Here is a 23119-nt window from a genome sequence, read left to right on the forward strand (position 1 = left end):
CCTTTCCCTGGCGGGCAGAACCGCTGCCGAAGGCATGTTGCGGCCCCGGGCTCGGTGCAGCACCGGCCTCCTCAGCCTCAGCCTCAGGCGGAGGAGCGGTGTGAGCGCGGGCGGGGCCGAGCCCCGGGCACCGGCGCGGTCTCCGCGTCCCGGGGCGGAACGGGACCCACCTGCCCCCCACCCCGGCACCTCCCACCGCCCTCCCCGGGCCGCGGCCCCCGCGCCCGCTCCGTCCCGGGGCGAGGCTTCCTGCGCTCCCGGGAGCCACCCCCGGGCTGCGGCCGCCGGGCGGGGTGAGGGGAGATCGCGCCTTATGCAACCGGCTCAGGGAGCGGCCGCCGCCGCCCCGCCGGCAGCAGCAGCTCGGCGCTGTCCGTGAGTGCCGGGGCGGAGGGGGAGAAGGGCTCCGGGGCAGAAGGGCTCCGGCCGCGGCAGTGCCCGGGCAGCGCAGGAGCTCCCGCCCCGCCTGCCCGCGCCGCTCCCCCGGGCCGTGCCCAGGTGCCGGCGGCTGAGGCGGGCGGGCGGCTCTGCCGGGGCTGAGGGAGGGCGGCGGTCGCCGTCGGAACTCGGCTCCCCCTGCCCCGAGCGGGTGTTGGCGCGGCTGGGGGAGGAGAGGGCGGGAAGAGCCTCAGCCCGTGCCGGCCCTCGCCTCCGCGCCCCGGCCGGCCGTGCGCCCGGCGGCCCCGCTGCGGGGAGATGCGTGCCTGGGACGACCTTTACCCGCTCCCAGTGCCGCCCTCCTGGGTGCCGGGGGCTGCCGTCGGGATTCTCTCCTTGCACTTCATCCAGAAACTCCTCTTCCCGTACTTCTGGGCCGACCTGAGGTACCTGCTCAAAGTGGTGACCTATGGGCTGAGAGTGGAGATGTACCGGCTGCAAGGGAGGGTTGTCACCGTCCTGGACAAGTTTGTGAAGCTGGCAGAGAAGCAGCCCCACAAGCCGTTCCTCATCTACGAAGGGACAGTTCACTCCTACCAGGATGTGGACCGGAGGAGTAACAGGATAGCACAGGTCTTCCTGCAGCACGAGGCTCTGAAGAAGGGAGACACCGTGGCCTTGCTGATGGGCAACGAGCCGGACTTCATCCACGTGTGGTTCGGACTGGCCAAGCTGGGCTGTGTGGTGGCATTCCTCAACTTCAATGTCCGCCTCAGATCTCTCCTGCACTGTGTCAGTAGCTGTGAGCCCAAGATACTGGTTGTGGGAGCAGGTAGGGTGTATGCCTCATTCCTACATCCAAAGCTTTTAATGCCACGTCTCCTGTGTATCTGTCTCTCCAGCTGCTTTTTTGAAAACCTGATTTTCAGGTGTTCACAGAATGAAAGAAACCCAGGGCTGGAAGGAGTTTCAAGAAATTTTAAAGTTTCAGCCTCTCAGGCAGAATCAAGCATATCCATGCCTTGGGGACACCCATTTAACCTTTTCTTAAAAAATGTGTATTACAGGAGAGTTTTCAACATCTAAGTACAGCCTGTTCCAAGTGTTTAATTGCTTAATTGTAGTTGCTTAGTGTGTCTCTAGAAATATTAAAATTAGCTATTAGGAATAATTTTTCATTCCTCCTCAAACAGTCAGATTTAATCCTAGTTAAGTCCTGGACTTCATTCTCTTATACCATCTCCCCCGTCTTCCTGCTGATCAAAACCACTGCAAAACTAGAAGGTCTAAGCTCAGACTGTACAACCTCTCCCGTTCAACTGTTTGTAGAGGTATGATAGTTTTCCAGGAACTAAAGTTTTGACAGTAGAGCACATAGAAGGTTGATTCATAATAATCAACTTACTGCTGGTGTTGGATTGTAGAAGAAATTGCTGTGTTTGAATAGGGATGGAAGTGTGTGTTGTGTAAGTTTCCAGAGTATTACATTTTTATTAAATGCTTCAAAAGAATTTCAGATCTCAATGTGGGCATACTGGGCATTATATGCTCAAATTTGGCTTCAGTTATAGAAATGTATGAACTTAAGACAGATCCAAAACATAAACTTACCACAGCGTTTATGATCAAGTACAAGTGAGCCTGCAATGCTGAAAGATCACACAGAGCCTTGACATTTGGTTGGAGGAAAATATTTCCAAATATTTCATATTAATATTTTCCTGCCTCTCCAAAATTATTGTTTCAAGTCTACTTTGCCTTATTCTGTTTTTCAACTTCTTGCCTTACTCCTGTTACATGGGTCATGGGATTTTGCATCCATGACAGCCAAATGGTGGAATTTCCTTCCATCTGTTCTCTGCTGCTACAAATATATGCTTTCAAAAATTTATGTAAGATTTTTCCCTTTCATATATTTTATAATTATAAATCTTATTATTCTGAATCTATATGGTAGGCTGGTTTAAGATGCTTGGTAATTAAAACAAGCTCTTGAAACAAAAATGAATTTAAATATAATCCCAACACATGATAACAAGGCTTCTGAAATGAAAGGGTTTTATTTTGCCCTCTTACTTAATTAAAAAAAATCAAACTTGTTTAGCCACCTCTCATGAATATGTGTTTTTGAGTGTATGGATTGAGGACTGGAATTAATGTTCAGGAACTTCTTGCTCATTGACTGTAGTGAAGGAAAAACTTTTGATCAAAGCTTGTATCTAAGAGAAGTTTTTTATGTAAATGAGAGGTTACCTGATGAATGAAAGCACCATTTGCAAAGCAGGATCGGGACCTGTGTTTCTTCACTCTTAATTTGCTACCAGCAGCTGATAGTAAGAGCAACTGTGTCGAACGAGGTTGTTCTGGGAGTCTTCCTTTGCTCACAAAAAGAAAAGCTGTATGCAGACAGATAATAAAGCAGAGACACCAACAAATTATTCTTCTTCAGAACTTTGATGCTCTTTTATTTGTATCTGTGAAAGAAGTTAAAGTTGCTAGGTCCTTGGTTATTGTCCACATCATATGGAAACCTCTCCAGAGGAGTCCAGGTTTAGCAACTTAAGGTTTATACACTGTCCAGTGACTTTGAGGATGAACTCACATCACTCTTGAAAGAAACATATCGTACCTAATTATTATAGATAATAATTTCCCACTAATGTTTATAAAAATTGCAGAGCAGCATTGAACATCGAGGTTACACAATCAGTTACGTAATTCTCAGAGGTCTATTCATGCGTCCAGTGCTAGTGTGTGTTTCAAGGGATTCTTCCTTATCAAAAGGCATGACTTTCTTGTGCATTTTGCCCTTGTGGCCCCATTTTCACAGGAATGTGGGTAGCTTGAACAAAATATTTACACTAAAACCAATCAGCCTGTGGTCTAATATCTATCACTGCCATAGTCGGGCATCAATTTTGTCAACTAAGATTGTTTTTTTAAATCAGACATTTTTATGTAATGGCAGTATTTCTGCATAGTGAAGTTCTAAATTTCAAAAATATGTAGGGTTTTCACCCTCCACAAACAGATACAGACCTCACTTAGCAATTCTATTTCTTGGAATAGTTACAAAACTATATTTTCAATATTATGGATGACTTTTGATCTTATGTATAGACTGCAGCACAGCAGAAATCATCCTCTTAGCAATTTGACTGCTAACTGCTCAGCAAGATCAAATTTGCTCTAGAAATTCTTGTCTGTAATGGCACATTCAAATCTACTTAATATTCAGGTTCCATTTGTGCTGAGGGGAACCTTCCACCTTTGCCTGCTATCTGAAACAGTTCCCACAGACAACTGTTCTTTGCTAAATCTTCCCTGCTCAGAATGGTGATGTACCCTCCCTTGGTGTGAGATGATTGCACCTTGCAACTTTCTTTAGTACCTCTTGTAATTTTCAAAAATGCTTTTATTTTTTTACAAATGTGATATTTCTGTACAAATAGGCTGGATACTATTTATGGTGGCATTTTCTTCCGTTGCCCTGGCCCGTTTTTCATAGTTGCCTCTTGCAAGGTCATTCTCTTTAACCAAATTTGTGCTCTTCACTATTGCTATTTGCCTGCATATTTTTCAGGCATTTCAGTTTGGTAACCCCATCCAGTTAGTATCATCTTTGTCTTTGCTTCAGCACTTGGAATCAGACTTTCTTCTGGTCTGACAATTTTCTGACATTTTGATTGCTGTTTCTATCTTTAGATGTGAGTGTTCCAGCAGTATTCGAGTTTTGTGGGTTTGATTTTGTTTTAATGTATTCTGTGAACCCTGCAATTGAATGCTTTATTCTTAAGCCTCAGATATATTATAAAACCTTCAAAATTTCTTTATCTTGTTGTTTCTTATATGAAATGGCTATCTCTAAAAGGCTGATTTTTTTTCTATGACAGCAATATTCTTTTAATTAATTTAGCACAATCTAGTAAACTTTTTTTTCCTTCTCATCTGGCCTCTGACTAAAAAGTGAATACAGATCTTGTGATTTGCCAATATTTAGTCTTTCTGTTCCTTTCCATTATTTCCATTTGCCTTTGTGTCAGAGAGGGTTTTTTTCGTTAACTACTCTCCTTTGTCTGCTGTGTTCCCAGAGCATTTAGCTCTTGCTTTAATTTGTTACTAAACATTGTCAAACTCCGTTCCCAGAAACACTCTCTACCACCACTCCCATTCTGGGGAATGTTTCTTGAAAGAGATTGAGAAGTTGGACTTTAAAATGGCATTTTTAAATAAAACAGTAGTTAACTAACTTGAAAATAAATGAGGAACTTGTAAAAGAGAAAGAAACAAGCTGAATACTCCTCTCTTTACCAGCCAGCCAGCATTAGCTTACTCTAACAGGAATCTGACCTGTTCAAAAGGTATTTGTTCTTATTACAGTTGTTACCAGACCATGCCACCCTTAATTTTTTAAAAGCTGCTGCTTAAACAGAGGAGTAAGGTGCTGCTTAAAAAGAAGACACCTTTTGAGGCACTGGGTCCTTTCTGGGGACTATTTCTATTGATTGAAGTCTTGCTTGAAGAAGGAATTATATTGTGTCTTTTGTATCATTGTCTTTACTGCAGAGTAACAGAAATACTATTAAACAACACTTACAATCTAGTGACCCATCAGAAATGCACAAGTGGAATTTATTTTCTAGCACTTTTCTAGCGTGTTCCCAGTTGGAAGAGTTCAGCCTGGTGTAGGACACCCCACATCACCATCACGACTTCCTGTGCAAGGATTCAGCTGTTAAGGGATTGCATTCTAAACTCCATGAGATTGATTTGTATCAGTCCTGATAACAAAGGCTGTTTAGGGAGTGTGCCTGGACATGGACACGTGTGGGTAGCGTGCTCTACGTGGGTCTGCTTTGGGCGGGGGGGGACTGGACCAAGACGACCTCCAGAGGTACCTTCTATCCACAGCCATCCTGTGATTTTTGCAGTTCTGTACAGAAGCACATCTCCCAGCATTTTCCTGGCCAGGATTCCTTACTCTTGAGGCACTAGCAATGCTTTCTGCTGCTGATGAACTAGGCAAAAGCATGTCTACATCCTCAAGAAAGAGACTAAACAAAATATTTTTTTGGTATTTGTAAGTTAAGGTCATATAGTGTTACATACAAGTAGAAGTATCAGCTCTCATGTTAGTCACTGAGTGAAAAGGAGAATGGATTTCATCAAAGCCACCTTTTCTTATCTATATGAAATAAGAAACTATTAGGACCTAAACATTTAGGACAAGGGAACTACAGAAGGCCAGTGGGAGACATGCTTACCCCCCTCTGTTAGACATCTTATCTCTCTGATTACTTGTTCTTGGTTTATGTCTTGTCCCAGATGGTCTTTGAGCAGAAAAAATGGGCCAGCTGTGATTCACAAGGTGTTTTATGTTTTATTACCTTTACTGCTTTCGGTGGCATTTCAAGATACCAACACTGATCCTGAGCCACAGCTGACTTTTCTGTTGTTATGACTTTGTGAGAAGCTGTGCCGAGTGTAACAAGTCACTTGGGGGATCAAGTACAAGTAAAAATTATTTTCCGAGGCCAGGCAGTGTGGGGAAGAGTTTGGACTTGCCACAGCTTCCTGAGCACATCAGCCAGGGCACACATCAAAGTTTTGTAAGAACCATTTCATACAGCTTTCTTTCTGAGTAACTTTCTGTTCAGTACAAGTTGATCTCATAATCTGATGTATTCCTTTCATCAGTGTGGGACTGTGTCCTTGCCAAAAGCCTGCATTGTTTCTTTGCTAGAAAATAACATAAAAAACCTTTGTGCAACTTGAAGCCTAGGTTGCTAGTTGAAAACGTATTTTCCTTGCTTTCTCAAAAGATGTAACTGAGTTATGTATTCATGTGAGTAAAATGTAACAGTTTCTCAAACTTTTGTTGAATAATGAACTGCTTTAAAAGCAAGAGGAAAAGAAAAGCAAAAAAAGTGGAGAAGCATTCAAGATCAATTCCAGATATTTTTGTCCCAGAGGAGCCAAATAATTAGCAAAGGGTGAATATTTGTATACAAACTATGTAACTAACACAGAGAGAACTTTACATGCTTCATATAAGCAGCCATTTCTTCCAAATCAAGTAACCCAAAACCTGAATATACTTTCATAGTATAAAAAGTAAACAAGTACTGGAGAGAAACCACAAGTTTAAATAGCTGGATTGCTTTACTGTATTTACTTTTGTATATGACAAAGTGCACATACCAGGTACTTCTAGAAATAATTGAATTATAGTTCTTCCAAGAGGGCTGTTTCTTCCTGACAGGTGAACAGGACGATATGCAAAGACTAGAGAGATCTTCACAATGTCTGGCACAGAAGCTTTTTTGTGGAACGAAACACTCATGGAACAAAATGTTAGTTGACTATCATTAGAATTATTGTTTGGAAGTATGTTAGCACAACTGAGAGTTATCTTCAAACACCCCATTTCCTCTGTGTTCCAGAAGTAACTTTCAGCTTCTGGCACTTTGAATATAGCTGTTTTAAATTGCCTTTTTTATTCAGGATATAATTTATTGTTTCTGCTGTTCTCTGCTATCTACCAAGAAATTTCTTTCAAGGCAACATTCAGTTACAAGCTGTTCACATATTGTTCCACATACTAGATTCCTAAGCACAGAAGAAAAATTCTGCTGTGTAATCATTTAGTAGTTCAATAGTAGTAAAAAAACCCCAAAAACCTTAGGTTCTAGGAGTGAATGTTTAGAGAAAAAATAAGCAGTGTGCATGCTTAATTTGAAGATTGATCTTAACTATTTTGGGTAAATATGTTTCAGTCTACTAAAAGAGAGCTGTGTCCTCATGTCATTCTTAAATCTTAAATGATCGTGTCTGTAGGGTTGCAATTAATAGTTGCCATCTTTCTCCCTTTGAACCAAGAAAAGGAGGACAAAGAAAAAGAAGAGGTAGGTCCTCTTCTTTTTGACAGACTTGCACTTCATGTTACTCAAATACAAAAAGAACTTGGTGCACATGTTATCTAGAACTTATTAGTACTAAAACATTAGAAAAGTTTTTGATTTCATGTCATGCAGCACTAAAAAAAAATATTTTCTGTAGAGAAGTTAGGAGTTTGTAGGTGATACATCTTTATCTTCACTTTTGCTAAAAGCAAAACAATTAAGGAATTGAAAGAAGGAATGAATTTAGCCATCAAAAATAAGGAAATGCTGCAATGATCCCTTTGGTTTCTGTGGTACTTAAACAGGATGGTATTCACTGATGTTTGTTTTTTTTGGCTGTGTCTTTTGTGATTAAATGATAGGTGAAATTTCATTTACAAGTACACTTTAGTTACATGGAATAATTCTTCACGATGAGTTTTACCGGGCAGTTTTTCCTCGATATTTGTACATCACGTCTGTTACCTGGTAAGGACACTACACAGGATGAACAGCCAAGTCTAGTTCAAATAATTACAGAAAGCTGGAAGAGCCGAGAAGTTCTTAGCAGTCCTGAGCACCTTTGCTGGTATTGTAGCTGGAGCCAGTGCACTAATGAGGAACGACAGAGAATGCTGTATTCTTTTATTGTTTTTGAGAACAGAAATGGGGAGTTCAGCCACTTCTAACACTTGTGTTTCTTTTGCTAGGTTCTCAGCCTAACTTGCACCTACATAAACTATCCTTAATATACTTAAGAGACAGATTAGAGGGTCATAAGTATATAGTTATTCTATCACACCTAGTTTATGAATAGCTGTTTAGAAATAGTACTGTTATGTTTCTGTATTTATTGGTTGAACAATATACTGTAATTCTATTATAAGACAACAAGACAGAATTAATATGCCAATGAACTTTGACATCCAGTACATCAGGTTTCCTGCAGTTAATACTATTGTCTTTAACCTTTTTTTTTATTCACATTTTTTCATTTCATTGCCATGTATAATAGAAGAGAACTGTGCTCCAATGATTCAAACAGGAGATCATCTGTATTTTAGACTTTTAAAATTATTTGTGTGATTCCTTCTTGAAACCATTCTGCAGTACAAGGAAGTTAGAACATAAAAATTTTAATGTTGCACTGTGTCAGATCTATTTGTTCAACGTTCATAGAATGTTTAGAATGTTTAAAACCTGTCCTCTGTAGGCTTTAGGTTTGTAAGACATGTTTAGTTAATGATAGTAGGCTGCACCTCTGTAATAGAAATACAGATTATTATGTTATTAATTAAAATATATACAGCAGTCTGCCATTAGGAAAGTAGTTCTCTGAAAGTTTAAAAATCTTCAGTTATTCTGCTGTAAAATAGAATTTTTGGTATCCATATTTAATATTAGTGAAATGAACTTGGAGTTGACATCAGGCTTTCAAATGCTGGCTCTGGCAATGCCACATTGTGAGACCTGTCAGCTTTATTTGTTTATTCATCTATAAAAACTGAGATAATAACACAAATTTATACCCACAGGAATATTTGCAAGATTAATTGGATTGACTGAGATGTATCAAGGCAGTTAAGTGTAAATGAGTTTACTGAGAGCAGTGTTACTCCTACTCTTGCCATGTTTCCTGGATTAGTACTTTAAAGACTGTGCAGTCTTCTGAGAAAGTGACATTATAAAAATGCTTCAAAATATAAATAACAGATGTATTAAGGATTTGTCTTTCTATATATTTCCTCTTTTTTTTAAATCTGGGAATCTCTCTCATTTCTTTCCTGGTAAGGCAACAAAATAAATCTTAGTTAGACTGCTGGTTTTATTTTATAAAGATAAGTGTGTATTTATATATAGATAAAGGCCAGTAGAAGGAGTGGCTTTCAGTAAATGAACATGATATTTTAAGAAAATAACGTTGTCTGATGTGCCCAAAATCAAATTAATTAAGGTTTTTAAAGCATTCAAAGTGCTACATAAATAGCCACATGGCTCTTTAGCACTGAATTAGCACTCTTTAGCACTCTTTTAGTCTGAATAAGCCACAGGCCTGTATCATATTTCTATTCTGTGAAATTCAGGCATGATATAGTAAATTATGTTCGTAAACTAATTTGTAAATTAGTTGCTGTGTGTGTGTCATTTGTTTTCAAATTAATCACTTCTGTCTGCACTTTTGAAAAAAAAAATAATGGGAGATTGCTGTTGACGGCATCCAAGGAAACCTGCACTGTAATTACCAGTTTGAAATATAATTGCCTTGCATCTTTAATGGATTTCTTCGTGGTTTATTTGAAGTTGAAGCTCAACCACACTTCATTCTGGTCTTAGCAATGATTAAGGGTTATCTAATATCATGTGGGAAGCAGGAGTTAGTAATCAAGGCTCACAATTTCGCCTTGAGGGCTAGTTGACAATTAGACTATGTGGGGTCAGCAGTATTTTTAGCACATTATACCCTTTTTTCACTGCATTCTCATTCTAGTTCATAATTATTTTATTGCATCTATTTATATCCGTGGAGGCTACTTTAATTTCTCTTTCTACTATCAAAACTCTAAGGAAAAATACTTTTTTCTCTAGTTTTGTGAAGACATAACATGAAATAATGTAACTTACGTTAATTTTTAAGATTTGCTTGGGACACTGGAGGAAATTCTTCCTAACCTTCAAAAAGATGTCAGCGTCTGGATAATGACCAAAGACTCCACTCTTCCAAGTGTGCACACCCTTTTAGACAAAATAGAGGCTGCATCTGAAGACCCTGTTCCAGTTAATCGATGCTCTGCCAACAACCTCAAATCAGCTGTTTTATATATATTTACTTCAGGAACAACAGGTACATGTCTGCTGAAAAGGTCTATGTTTTCCTTCAGCTTTCACCCAGAAACTTGATTTTTTGGAAAGTGTATCTTTTAATAGCAGAATGCCACATTTCTCATCTAGAAGCTTTATTATAGAAAACAAGAGTGTTTCTTGTCAGTAACTCTATTCAGTGGTGTGTGGGTTTCTCTTCTTTTTTTTTTTTTTCCTGCCACATTGTGCAAATACTATGAGGGGCTTTACCTCTCATTACTTCACAGCTAAATTGTTTGTAAAACATTGCTTTATTTTGTGATCAATAGTAGCCCTGCCTAGCCAAAACACCTAAGATTTCATCTAGGACTTTAAAAAACAGTCTTGAAACAAGCAAAAAGACATTTGTTTTTCCTTCCTTAAGTCATGTCTTATGCAAGTCACGGTAGAGACACAAAATAGGATTAAGTTGTAGCCTTTTAGTTTAGAAACAGATGTCTGAATTTGTAACCAGTGCTCCAGCAGCTAAGAAGCTAAGACTTAAAAACACCTGATCACTGAAAAGCAGAGCGATGTTGTTAAGCTGGGCAGATAGACTTTCCCGTTCAGTTGAACACAACAGTTTTAGCAACAAGAAGATTTTAAATGAATATGTGATTTATAGCTTGGTTCCTTCATACAAACAATAATTCAGTTTATTTGCATTTTTTGGGGAAAAAACAGTAAATAGGAACACCGGTCAAAAACAGTATTAAGATGTTATAAATATTGTCAAGAGGTGAGGTAATGTTTGTAATACCACTAATATAAATACAGTTGAGCTTGCTGGTCAAAAGTAAGGAGTTAAAATTAGCTAAAAAATAATACAGAATTATCCAGGTAGTATGTTTTTGTTGTTATGACTGCATTCAGAATATCTGTGTGAAGTCTCAAATCTCAGTTATGTAGGATTTAATATATTTTTGAATCCTCGTATGCATCACATTAATTTACATTGAATTTCTACTATGTACCATGTAAGTAAACAGTAGCTTTGCTAGAATAGGTGAGAAAACTTTATGAACCATTAAATTTTTTTGAAAAATTGAACAGCTCTCACTGTTCATCATCAGCCTGACTCAGCCTGAAATTTGTGAATGTGAGTAGCCCAAGAAGCCCTTGTAGGAGAGTCTGCATGTTGCTGAACAAAAATACTGGGCTGAACACGAAGAAAACTCAAAAAGAAGAACCTAACTGGAGTGGACTTTTCACTGGATTTTTTTGTTTGTTTGTTTTTAGTTCTACATAGTCTTAATAGAGTTCTAAAACAAATGGGAAGATACGGATGCACGATTCTTGGATAAGCACCCACTACTTCATGTAGATCCCATATCATTCTAATTTACTGTACAATCACTATGATTTGTGCCTGAACAAGATCTGGTGTGATGCCTCTTTGTGTTAAAGGAAGTCCATATGCAGAGTAAATAGTTTTGCCACTTTGTTGGCTCTATATAATTCGATAGCAGACAAACCATGGAGTTTCTTTGTGTTTCCACCTGTTTGAATTGACTTGACATCCAACTAAATAGTAAACAGATGGGGTTACAAACTGGCTTATCTTTATGTGTAGAGAACAAACATGCAATACTGTATTAAACAGGCAGTTGTCTGTTCATGGCCATCTAAACAGATGGCTGAAAATTTGGTTGCAGAACAAAGAATTGATTCTTTTATGATTTTAGAGATTTGAACACAGGAGAAAAAAAAACAACAACTGAGTTCTCTTTAAGAGAAACTTTATGCATTGTTTTGTGTTTTTATTACAGGTCTTCCAAAGGCTGCAGTCATCAGTCACATGCAGGTTCTTAAAGGAGCTGCTGGACTGTGGGCTTTTGGTGCTACTGCAGAAGACATAATTTATATTACTCTGCCTCTTTATCACAGTGCAGCATCTCTTCTTGGCATCGGTGGATGCATTGAACTGGGTACATCTTGTTTAATTTAATTGTGTTGTTAATATAAAATTAATTAATATAAAAGTGTATAAAACCACTTAGGTTCATTGCCACTAGGAAAACTGATGCTTTGCTGAAATTAAATGAATAGTCTTTTTTTTTGGAATAGCTATATATTTATTTTGGGGAGAGGGAGAATGTTATAATAACAAAGGATCTCTACAAGAAGGTCTCTTTGTGGAGAAGAACTAGTTAGAGTAATTTGTGTCATGAATGCTTATACTTTCTTTTATATTTTGGTAAAAATGAAGTTGAGGACATCTGCAATATTTTGACAGTGTGTACAGTGCATTGGTATCTGTACAGACTAAACATTGTACAGTGGAATAGAAATAAAATGTATTTTTGTGAACTTAAAAACCTGACAAATACATTTTGAGTACACATTCATCTTTTCCATATACCATTAGATGAAATATAACTCTTTTTCATTTAATTTGTGTACTGTTTTGTCACGGACAATAAAGTACATGTTTTACTGAGACAATGTGTCCTCAGTGACTCTCTTATAAGAGATTTCTTTGGAACTTCATGGCAAGTATTTCTTGTTTCCTTACGCATCAAGGACAAGTCAGAGCAAAGGAAAGATCATTGTAATATGGATTAACTCTGTCTGAATCTGCATTGCTGAATACTTTCTTTAAAAGTGAGGTTTCAGTGATATCCAAATGATTTGTTAATCAGGCTGAATTTTCTCAGTATTTTCAGTTAAACTCTTTTAAATAATGTTACAACACTGACAATGAGAAGCTCTCTTCTTGTGTTCAAGCTCTTGTCTATTTTTTTACTGTCTTAGCCAGGAGGCTGGTTTCCTTCTTTGTCTACCAGGTTTCAAATAAAACAGCTTAAGCACCACATAATTCTCTAAACAAGGCTGTTCGTAGTTCCTCCAACGTTCTGTTTTGTAGAACCAGTGAACGTAACTGCCATACAGAGAAATTGCTTCATTTCCTTTTCAACTGTTTCCATAAAGGTGCAACCTGTGTGTTGAAAAAGAAGTTTTCAGCCAGTCAGTTTTGGAGTGACTGCAGAAGGTACAATGTGACTGTCATCCAGTACATTGGAGAACTTTGCCGTTACCTTTGCAATCAGCCAGTGGTAAGTGAAATCAAAGTGATGGCTACTCATCTGTGATATGTACATTTATCGTTCTTCATGTGGGTATGTTAAAAGGGGAACAAAATTGGATTGGAAATGTCCCTCTGCCCTTCTTTTTATGTGATGTTCTTCAAAAATTTGGGGATCTGTAGGGGGCTTAATAAAAATAACGGCTTGAATCATGAAGATGTACTAAAAGAAAAGATTTTGAGATTAAAAACTGATTCAGTATCATTTGGGGAAAAAATGTTATTTTACAGAGTTTCACAAGGTAAGTTCAGAAAACCAGGATTACTGTCCAGTGTCTTTTCTGAATTTTCAAATCTTTGTTTCTTGGCACCTGAGTGTATCAGAGGTCTCACATTTTGCAGTTCATGTTTTAGCACTGTGGAATGCCTTGTGGAATGTGCATGTTTTGAGACTGTCTAAATCATATTTTAAAATTTGGAAGGGACTTGGTCTAGGTTAGCAGCTTTTGATTCCAGTGCAAAAATGTTTGCCTTTTGTTCCAGTGAGAAAGACTATTCTAGACAACAAATCCAGTTTTGTTACAGTGACATTCCTCTCTGAAATAACTTCTTTTCCCTTGGCAGTTAGTGGTGTGATGGTTTACTGACATGATACCAAGTACAAAGTGTGCTGAACCTGTTGCAATTACCACGTAGAGCTGACTCAGGCTAACTGAATTCACTTTTGATCGGGCTATTTTCTGGAATATTTCTGTACCTACTGGTTGATGATAGAGAGAGCCCAAGATGTTTAGGCTAAACCAAATGCAGAAAATTTGTTGGGATTAGCTCAAGATATATAGAATAATATAGATGGAATGAATATAACTTGTTGGGTAGCAAATCCAACTGACTTTCTATTCTAAATGTGTCAAAATGAATATGCAAAAACCATTAATCATCCAGTATAAACTAAAATTCCTCTTGCTGGCAACTTCCATCCATTTATGAGCTGTGGGTTTTCCTGTTGTTTTTCAGTAATAAATCCCAAATGTTACCTCTTACATTATCCTACCGAGTTAAACATTTTAATAAATTACTTTACCCAATTATTATTTAAACAGATTTTATTTTGAATATTAAATAAAAACAGATAACACCCTACAAATGCCTGTAGAACATTAAGCAAAAGGAACCATGTCCTCTCTTAATTTAACCAAATGTTTAAGAGAACATAAAGCGATTTATGAAAATGTACAGAAGTTAGATGCAATGCAGCTGTTACCTCATTGATCAGCCTCCCTTTGCCTCTACCCTAATTTCATTTTGTTATTTCAAAAAAAAATAAAAATCAGTGGTTTATTTCCTTTTCATTGAATTTTATTAAAGTGACTCATGTCTTAGGAAAACGCGCCAGTAATTCAAATTACTTAATCTGAAAATTATTTTCTAATCCAAGTCCTCATTTTACAGTTTTCCATAATAACATCCTCCTTAAGCAGTATTCTAAAATAAGAGAATGCAAATCAGTCTTGTTTTCCAGTAGAATAATAATTTGCATTAATATTTCAAGTTGCTGACCAAAGAATGGAAAAGGTCATTGGATTTCTTTTCCCTCTGGAAATTTTTCAGAAGAATGTTTAAGCAATGTAGGGGTGGGTCACAGACCCTACTGCACTGTACACACATGCCTCAGTGAAGTGGAAGTTCTTGAATTAAAGAGAGCATGGCTAATGTCTCAGTGACCACCACTGACTGCAATGGAAAACCAGGATAGTAACACCTTTCAATCTCTGGGGTTTTTTTGTTGTTGTGGTGGTGGTTTTGTTTTTTTTGTTATGCTGTGGTTTTGGTTTTTTTTTTGTGGTGGCTTTTTATTATTATTGTTATTATTATTTAATTATTTTATTTTATTTTTATTTGTTTGGTTTTTGAACTTTATAGTAATATAAACAAAAAATTACAGGATAACAAAAGATCAAGTTAAAGGCCATAAGGAAAACCAAGACATATGAGAGACATGTGTTTTTGTTCTTGCACTCCTGTTTATCCTGTTCAGTATCTTAAAGCAAGAATGATAGATTAATATACTTCATTTCTGAAACAAAATCTCTCATTTTTAAATCCTTACCAAGCCATCATGAAGTTAAAGCAGTTTTAAGTTTTTCCAATAAAGTTATTTATACCATCATTAACTATTTATATACTACATACTGTGGTTATACAGTCATTAACTCTCTATTAACTATGTAACTATTCTATTTGTTATTTTATGTGCATACTTCCTAGGAGCTGGCATGTTCAAACTCTTTCTTCTATGAGGCTACAGGTTTGATTTTTTTTTTTTGGTTTGCTAGCTTGCTAAACCTTTTTGAGAAAAATTCAAATTATAAAATGAATCCATTTAAGAGCTAGATACTTGAAGAAAAATAGCAAGTATTTGTCATGGTAAAACTGGAAGAGAAACATGTTCGCACAAACAAGTAGAAGGTTGTAAAATATGTTGTGCAATCCATTCTCAGTTTTCAAGTAGGTAAAATAATTTGCCAAGTTGGATTTTCTTTTTAAGTCTCATTAATGTAGAAGTACTGTATAGGCTAGCAGCATGAGAAAGATATGACGAGTACAAGTTCTAAAGTTCTGTGAAAATGTGGGCAGCGTTCTCATGGTTAGAGCACTATAAAGCCCTTCTAATCAACATAGATTAAACCATAGCAAGTACCCTATGTTCCTTATTTGTTTCTTTAACACTAAACTTGAAATAAATAGTATATTTCTTACAGCTGGAGTCCAGACTGTGGCTTCTTATTTCGTAGATTTTGAATTAAACTTTGGGCAAGTCTGTGTGGTAGCATATAGACTCCTGGCTGAGCTTCGTTATTGGTTTTGTCTTGTTTGATCATTCTGCCTCCCACTCACATCTGCAACAGCTCTTGAACACTCTTGCAGTAGAATTTTTCTGAAGCTGCTCTGCATGAAGTTTGGATTAGTAATCTGATGTCTGGAAAGAACATTTGTTAGAAAAGGAAGTTGTCTTTCTTCTTTAAGTACAAGTACAAAGACGTTGCATTATGTGATCTTTAAAGATTTTGCTGGGCTCCTAAGTGAGTAATCCTCATGCCTGCCCTCATCCAAACTCTTCTTCTGCAGTATTTTGGTCCTAGTGAAAGTACAAGAACCAGCATTGATGGCTAATGGCCATAAGTAGCTACAAAATGGGTCCTGCTCTAAGATATTAGCATGACTACTCCAGTGAAAAAGAATATTCAGAAAATGAATAACTTGGTCTTGTTGGATGATATTGCTCAAAGTCTCTATTAAAAATTATTTAAAAAATTTCAGAAGTATGGCATAGCAGAGCTCCCTATATCCTCTCTCAGCAAAAGCCTTGGAAATACTTCTCTACTAATCTGTGGATATATTTTCCTCAGAGGCTTGCACCTAATTTAAAATTTAACATTTCAAGTGTAAACAAAACCTTCTAAAGGCACTTGCAGATTTATTTCAAATTTCATGTCATGATCTATTTAAATAATGCATTCATCCTGAAGCTTTTGGACAGATAGAAATGGTAATTCAGCATCTCTTTCCTTCTTTTCTGGGTTAACTCTCTATTTAAAACCGGAGTGTGTTTCTCCTTGTATACAAAGTCCGTTTCACAAATAATTATATCATTGCTTAGAATTTCCCACCCAGCATCCGTCCCGCTTTATGTCCACTTGGAACTGAGCCAGCGTTATCCTTTGTCATCGTTAACATTTTCTATTTCCCTGGGGTAACCTCAAGTGTATAAAACTGCATATATCAGCTTTCAGACTAAGTTTTGATAAGCTGAAGCAAGGCAGTCTCTCTACTAGATACAGTTCGGCCAAGGGTTCTTTGGATGGGATTAAGCTCTCTGAAGTGACTTTAGAAAAGATGCTTAAGGATTTATTTTGTTAAAACTCTTCTGTGTTAGAACAATAGTAATTCCCAGGGAATTACTACGAGGAACGCAGTACTACCTGGATAAGGAAACAGAATGAACATTTGTTTTCCTGCAGTTGACTCAAGTGTTGTGGGAAGCAGTGTAAGAATGGGGTTTATGCATGTTGGATAGCACTGTCTCTCACCTAGAAACAGGCTTCTTTGAAGGAAGGATATTTGTCAGTCACATAGACAAGGAAAAATTAGTCAGCCTGAGCTTCTCTACAATGGAGGTTTGACTTGAAATCGCATTTTATTCTCCATTAAAGTTTAGCTAAAATTATGTTCAATACTGGAAATCATTCTTTCTGATATCCTTAAAATGTAGAGTGGAAATTTGTCAACACCATTGCAGGTTTTCAGCATAAACATTTTATTGAATACCCCAAACCAGTAATGTTACACATTTACAGACAACCACATCTGTATCTTCCATTAATAATCTCTACATGTCATTACAATTTAATTTACTGGGGGGAATTTTGCAATTTATTTATTTGTCTAGTAAACTGTCCCTTAAAAAAATTAGCAACCGTTTGCATATGTCATAAGCAGACATAATTCTTAATCCAAGTTGTTACAGAATTTACAGTGCCTTAAATGAGAATTGAACACTGTTTGTACATTCTGTCAGAGAAAATGGAACTTTTAAATTAAGAGCATATTCAGCACATCCGAAATTGAAGCTTAGAAATGGACCTGAGATTTGGAAACTTGCATTTACTTCAATCCAGACTACATCAGTTGATCAATTGATCTTATAAAACCAACAAACTTTGTCTGTGCTTTCAGCTGCCTTAACTACAACAGCACTGTTTTTTAAAAGTGGCTTTAAAAAGAGATTATAAACCTGTCTAGTTTGACTGCTCCCTAGTGATACTTAAATGTACTGGCATACTTCTCTTGGACTCCATCCACATGATGATCCTGTGTCTGTTTTCTCATTCTTCTCCCTAATAATGGTAAAGGTTTTCAGATGTTTTTTTGTGAAAAAGTCTTCTGTAATGTTTGTAGAGTTTCTTTGGCCTTAGGAAGCATTAGTTTTTCCTGTCCAAAACACCCCTGAAGGCTAGATACAATGTCAGCTACTGGTTGTAGCATGGTGGCTCAAGACTTTCTTGAGTCTTTAAGACTCATTGGTCACACAACTTTGACCAATTTCCTTCCTTCCACCTTCCAGTTTTTCCTAGATACTCATCTTTTGGGTTAAACTAGTGGAGTCATGCAGAAAATGTCCTGGTAATCACAACCATGCTTCAACAAAGGGAAGCTTCATATTGCTCACAGAATACTGTGTGCAATATGACATGCAAGAAATAATCAGTGCATGCTTTAGTTCTCTGAATTGACCTTTGAAAAGTTTTGTGTAATTTGTTTTGACTAGTGTGCTCCAGGGGCAATAACCAAAAGTACAAAAATCTACTTCATATTAATGGGTGGAACACAAGACAAAGGTGACTTTTTTTTGTTGGTAGATATTTTCTGAGGAAATGGAAGCTAAATAAAACCTTTCTATGAGAAGATCTAAAGGAAGAAAGCTTCTTTTAGAGTCTAATCCCATTAGATTATCAGGAGATTGATTAATAGAAATGTGGTGAGAGTGAGCTGTGCTAAATAGCAAGCAACCACTTTCAGATTTAGAAGGATGTGTCCTGTTCCTACAATTCCTGTTCCTTTCTTATGGTGCATCTCTTCTCTACACTTCCTGTTTTCTGTTATTTGTATTTTTAAGTTTGGGTATATGTTTTGCTCAAAAAAAATCTAGTTGCAGTTTATAATTAGGCATTGCTGAAAAGTGAAGGTAGAGATGCATCTTGTAGAATTTATTACACCTGTAACAGTGGGATATCCCCCATATAGTTTAATAAACTACCTAATGCCCCTTTTTCAGGGCTAGCGTGTCAACAGAGGATTGGTGAACATGTTGTTACATACATTTTTTGTAAATACATGAATGCAAATCTTGTGTCGTGAGTCTTATCATATTTTATATTTAACACCTGTTTCTATTTCTCAGGCCCTGAGATTGCTTTCAGTTTCATCAAGGCCATGGTAGAGACATTTCATGCCTCCTTTTCTTGAATTGTCTTTGCTTCTCTCCATTTGGCTTTTCCTTTGGCAGAAACAGTAGAAGTAGGACAATGAACACATCTTCTTGTATTATTTTAAAGCAGCTGCTAAGCACATTTTTATACAGCTGCAGTCATGAATCCTTCCTGGACCAGTAGTACACTGTTGATAGCACTCTAAAAGGCTTTTATCAACAACTTAATCGCATAGATAGTCCAAATAGTTTACAAAGAACACTTATGGAGGAAAGACTGGCAGATGAAAAATTCCAAGTATGTGGTATTTAATGTGATAAGGCAGATCCTGACTTGTCAATTAATTAATATACAAAAGAAACAAGCACACAGAATGGAGACATATGGTGTCAGAAATGATTTATGATGCATGCAGATGTTTGGCACATAGTTCAAAGAACTTAGCAGAATGAATGGAAGAGAAATCCAGGTGTACTGTAGGAACAGTTCTTGCTAATTGATGGATTGATTTCAATGCAAAAAAGGCATTGAAACAGTGTTTCACCTTTACTGTTAGAAATAAGTGAATGTAGACTGAACCCCCATTTTATTTCAGAATCACCCTGTAAGAAAACAAAATCATAGTGCAGGAAAATAAATAAATGGACATTTTAAAAAACCTTGGAAAGATGTTACCATTTTCTGTTATTCTAAAATCCATTGTCCTAGTTATCTGTAGAGAGCTATTAATTGCGTTCAGAAACACAAATCATGGTCGAATTATCACAGGACACACACTGTTTAACTTATTGGTGATAGCTTACCAGGGCAAGGCACTGAGTCCTTTGTAAATGAGGTATTGCGAGGAAACACAGCTTTTAGTGTAGGAAGTGTTAACTTAGTACTGTGCTTTTGCAGCAGGCTAAGAATATGCATGCAGACAATTGCTGCAGACCAGCTGCTGCTGAGTATCTGGCTGATGTGCCACAGCTCCTTCAGGTGTCCAGAATGGCACAAGGATAGCAAAGCTTATCTCCCAGGAGACATGTGTACTAGGTGACCCCTTGGAATTCCTCCTACTCCTCTAATTCTATCAATTGCACCAAAAAGAAGCTAGATGATGAAATGCCATCTGAACATGGCAGAACTTCAAAGCATGACTATTTGGTCTAGACAGTTTAAAGCGTAAGTTCCTGCATAGTTATTTTATTTCTTTTTCCATTAGGACAGCCTAAGCCTGCATCACTCAACCATGTTTCTACAGTTTGTTGGAATTGTCATCCCTTTTCCTTCCCTTCCCTTCCCGGTAGCATTTTATTTACTGCCTAAAATACTCAGCCACAGTGCCCATGGATACCAACACGCCTGCCCTAGATCTGGACTCTGGCAGTAATCTGGACAATAATACATGTGAAGATGCAGTTCACTTTCCATTGAAAGTTAGTTATGTGTAAAGCTCATATGAATTAATGTCATATATTAGTTGTGAAAAATTTTAGATAAAAATAGGTAAAATATAGCTGTACTGATTTAGTTACATGTAAAACTAATGTAAGTAAAACTCACTGCTTAAAGTTTCCCTCATCGTAACATTTTTCTTCATAGTTATTAAACCTGCTCGGAGATTAAATTACATATCATTTCCATTCTTACAGTTGAAAGACTGCTAAATGAGTGACAGTTTTAATGTCTTCTCCAGAAATCCCTGAAGTACTCTTCAGGGAGTCTTACATCAACAGATAGGTACAACTGTGTGAAGCTGACTAAGTCACAACTTTGGCAGTTGCAGCAATGCAATCTGACAGAAAACTTACAGTAGCTGTGAGAAAGGAAATTACTGCCCTCCCTTTTAGGAAAATTTGCCTTCTGTGATCAAGTTCTTGGTGACATCATATACCTTCTTTGTATATTTGCAAAAGGAATGAGCATCCCTGTCTAAAGTGAGGCAGTGGTCACACGTTATTTTATCAACATTTGATGTTGTTGATAGGTGTTAACACCGCAAGCAAAGCAGGATGCTGGCCTGTCAGGTCTACTCTGCATGTTTTCCACTAGAGAAACTACTTTGTACTGTATTAATATAAACCAGACAGGGCAACATGAAGAATTGAAATTACTGCACTTATAAATAATGAGGTATTTGTTCTTTTGGGGAGAAAAACAAATTTCTAGTTCATCCTAGTTTGTTCTCCAGCAAACAGCTGTCTTTTATTTTTCTTAAAATAATAGAAGAAAAATCACCTTTTTATTAGCTTCGTCTCTAGAGGTTTTGAATGTTCCTAGCCTGGTGAAAGTCTCAATTACTGTGTGTGTGTATAAGCACATGTTTGTCTCTTCTGTTCATTGTGGAACAAAGGATTTCCTTGAAAGTATCTTTTGAGCTGTTTTTTATATTTTAGCAGAATCAGTATATTTGAATAATATAGTGGCATCAGCAAGGGATAACTGCAGTTCAGCTATAGTCATGTTCATTTCAGTTTAGCATTGAAACTGTAAGGAAAATTCAAAAGTTTTAAGTTCAGCTGACAGAATACCCTAAAAATGATGGACAATTTTTTTGGGAAAAAGAAGAGTCAAAAGCTTTCCACATTAAGTTCAAAGTAACACTGAAATACTTTCTCTTAAAAAATAGGAATACCTTTGTTGTTCAATGACAGTATAATGACTTTGAATGTGTAATGTAACAGAGGTTTTCAAGGAAATGAAAACCTACACTGTTGCACTGTGATATCGTATCTGAAGATAAAAAACAAACAAACAAACAAACCACTTTGTTCCAGGCTATGTCCATGTCAGATTCATTTTGCTATGTAATGCAGCACTTGTTAATAACGATTTAGCAGGAAGTCAGTGAAGTCTGTGCTTCTGTGTTTAGAAATTACTTTCACATCTAAAATAAGACAGAAGAGGGGAAGGGAAAAAGGAAGAAATGTGTTATTGTAAAAACAGAATGGTTAGTGACCAACGGAGGCTGGTGAGTGATGTAGTTTTGAGGTAACAGTGCAGGATAGTGTCTCAGATTGTAATGTGCCAACAGCTATCTGCACCTAGTGAAATAGGTGCATTCTTTGCTGAATTACAGCAAGAGGACTTAATTTGCAGAAGGAAGATTCTGAAGTTCAACAAAGAAATTGTTTCTCTTTCTATGAGTTACTGGTTTTGAAGAGGAAAGAAAAAAACTTAGTTGGTCTTTGTGATTTTTTCTGTTGGTCTTAGTGCTTCTAGTTTTTGTAATAGAAGTCAAAATTTACATTCTCTTGAAAAATTTGATTTGTCCAAGACATAATCCTCTGAGGATTGTCTATATACTCAGAAGAAGCTTTACTGCTTTTAACAGCCAAAATACTTAAAAGATTCCTGTTTCACTCAGCTGACCAGATCTCTTCACAAAAATAATTAGCTGTGCTTCTGTGTGAGATTAAAGATGCTAAAATGGATTTTTACTATAGAGACATAAGTAATTTCATACTCGACTAGAGTCGGGGAGGGGAGGGAAACTAGAAATAGAAGAATAGAAAATAGTGACTCTTTCTGTGATATATATATATATGTGAGCATGTATATATCTATAGAAACATATATGTGTAAAGAATGTCAATATGTGCATATGTGTGCATTTGTATACAGAGGGGTGTTTGCATACATATATACATAAGTGTACATAGATAGAGCTATATACAGACAGTGATGCAGTACCAGAGTGCTATGCAGTTCTAAAGCTGTGTGGTAACAAACTGTACCTATATTTATTTTGTGCCATCTCCCTTCTAGAGCATTCTGTATTGCCACTTGCAATAATTACAAAGGGAGTCTTATTTTAAAATAGGTGTAAATAAAAACCCCCAAACAAACCAAAGCAACAGTTTAGATGTTTTGCCTTCTGGTACTTCATCTTAAGTCTGATTGTATTTTAAAGGTGGTCCATGCAATCTAAATGTTTGGAAATGTATTAATAAAATTAGAGCATTTTACTGAACTGGATGCATTCTGTTATGTTTGTTGTGATAAACATGGGAGCTGACAAAAAG

At 37.3% G+C, this 23119-nt stretch overlaps 1 protein-coding gene across 1 annotated transcript in view; it reads left to right on the top strand.

Moving 5' to 3' along the window:
* The first annotated feature begins 630 nt into the window (after positions 1–630).
* The window catches only part of SLC27A6 (solute carrier family 27 member 6), a 38387-nt gene continuing 15898 nt past the window's right edge, over positions 631–23119 (top strand). Inside the window, exons 1-4 of the mRNA XM_017822551.1 lie at positions 631–1210; positions 9895–10101; positions 11867–12025; positions 13029–13153. Coding sequence (XP_017678040.1) covers positions 697–1210; positions 9895–10101; positions 11867–12025; positions 13029–13153 — 1005 coding nt within the window. The 5' untranslated portion in view covers positions 631–696. The remainder of the gene's footprint in view (positions 1211–9894; positions 10102–11866; positions 12026–13028; positions 13154–23119) is intronic.

This window comes from Lepidothrix coronata, unplaced genomic scaffold (assembly GCF_001604755.1).
Source record: "Lepidothrix coronata isolate B3197 unplaced genomic scaffold, Lepidothrix_coronata-1.0 Scaffold98, whole genome shotgun sequence".
Taxonomy (NCBI): domain Eukaryota; kingdom Metazoa; phylum Chordata; class Aves; order Passeriformes; family Pipridae; genus Lepidothrix; species Lepidothrix coronata.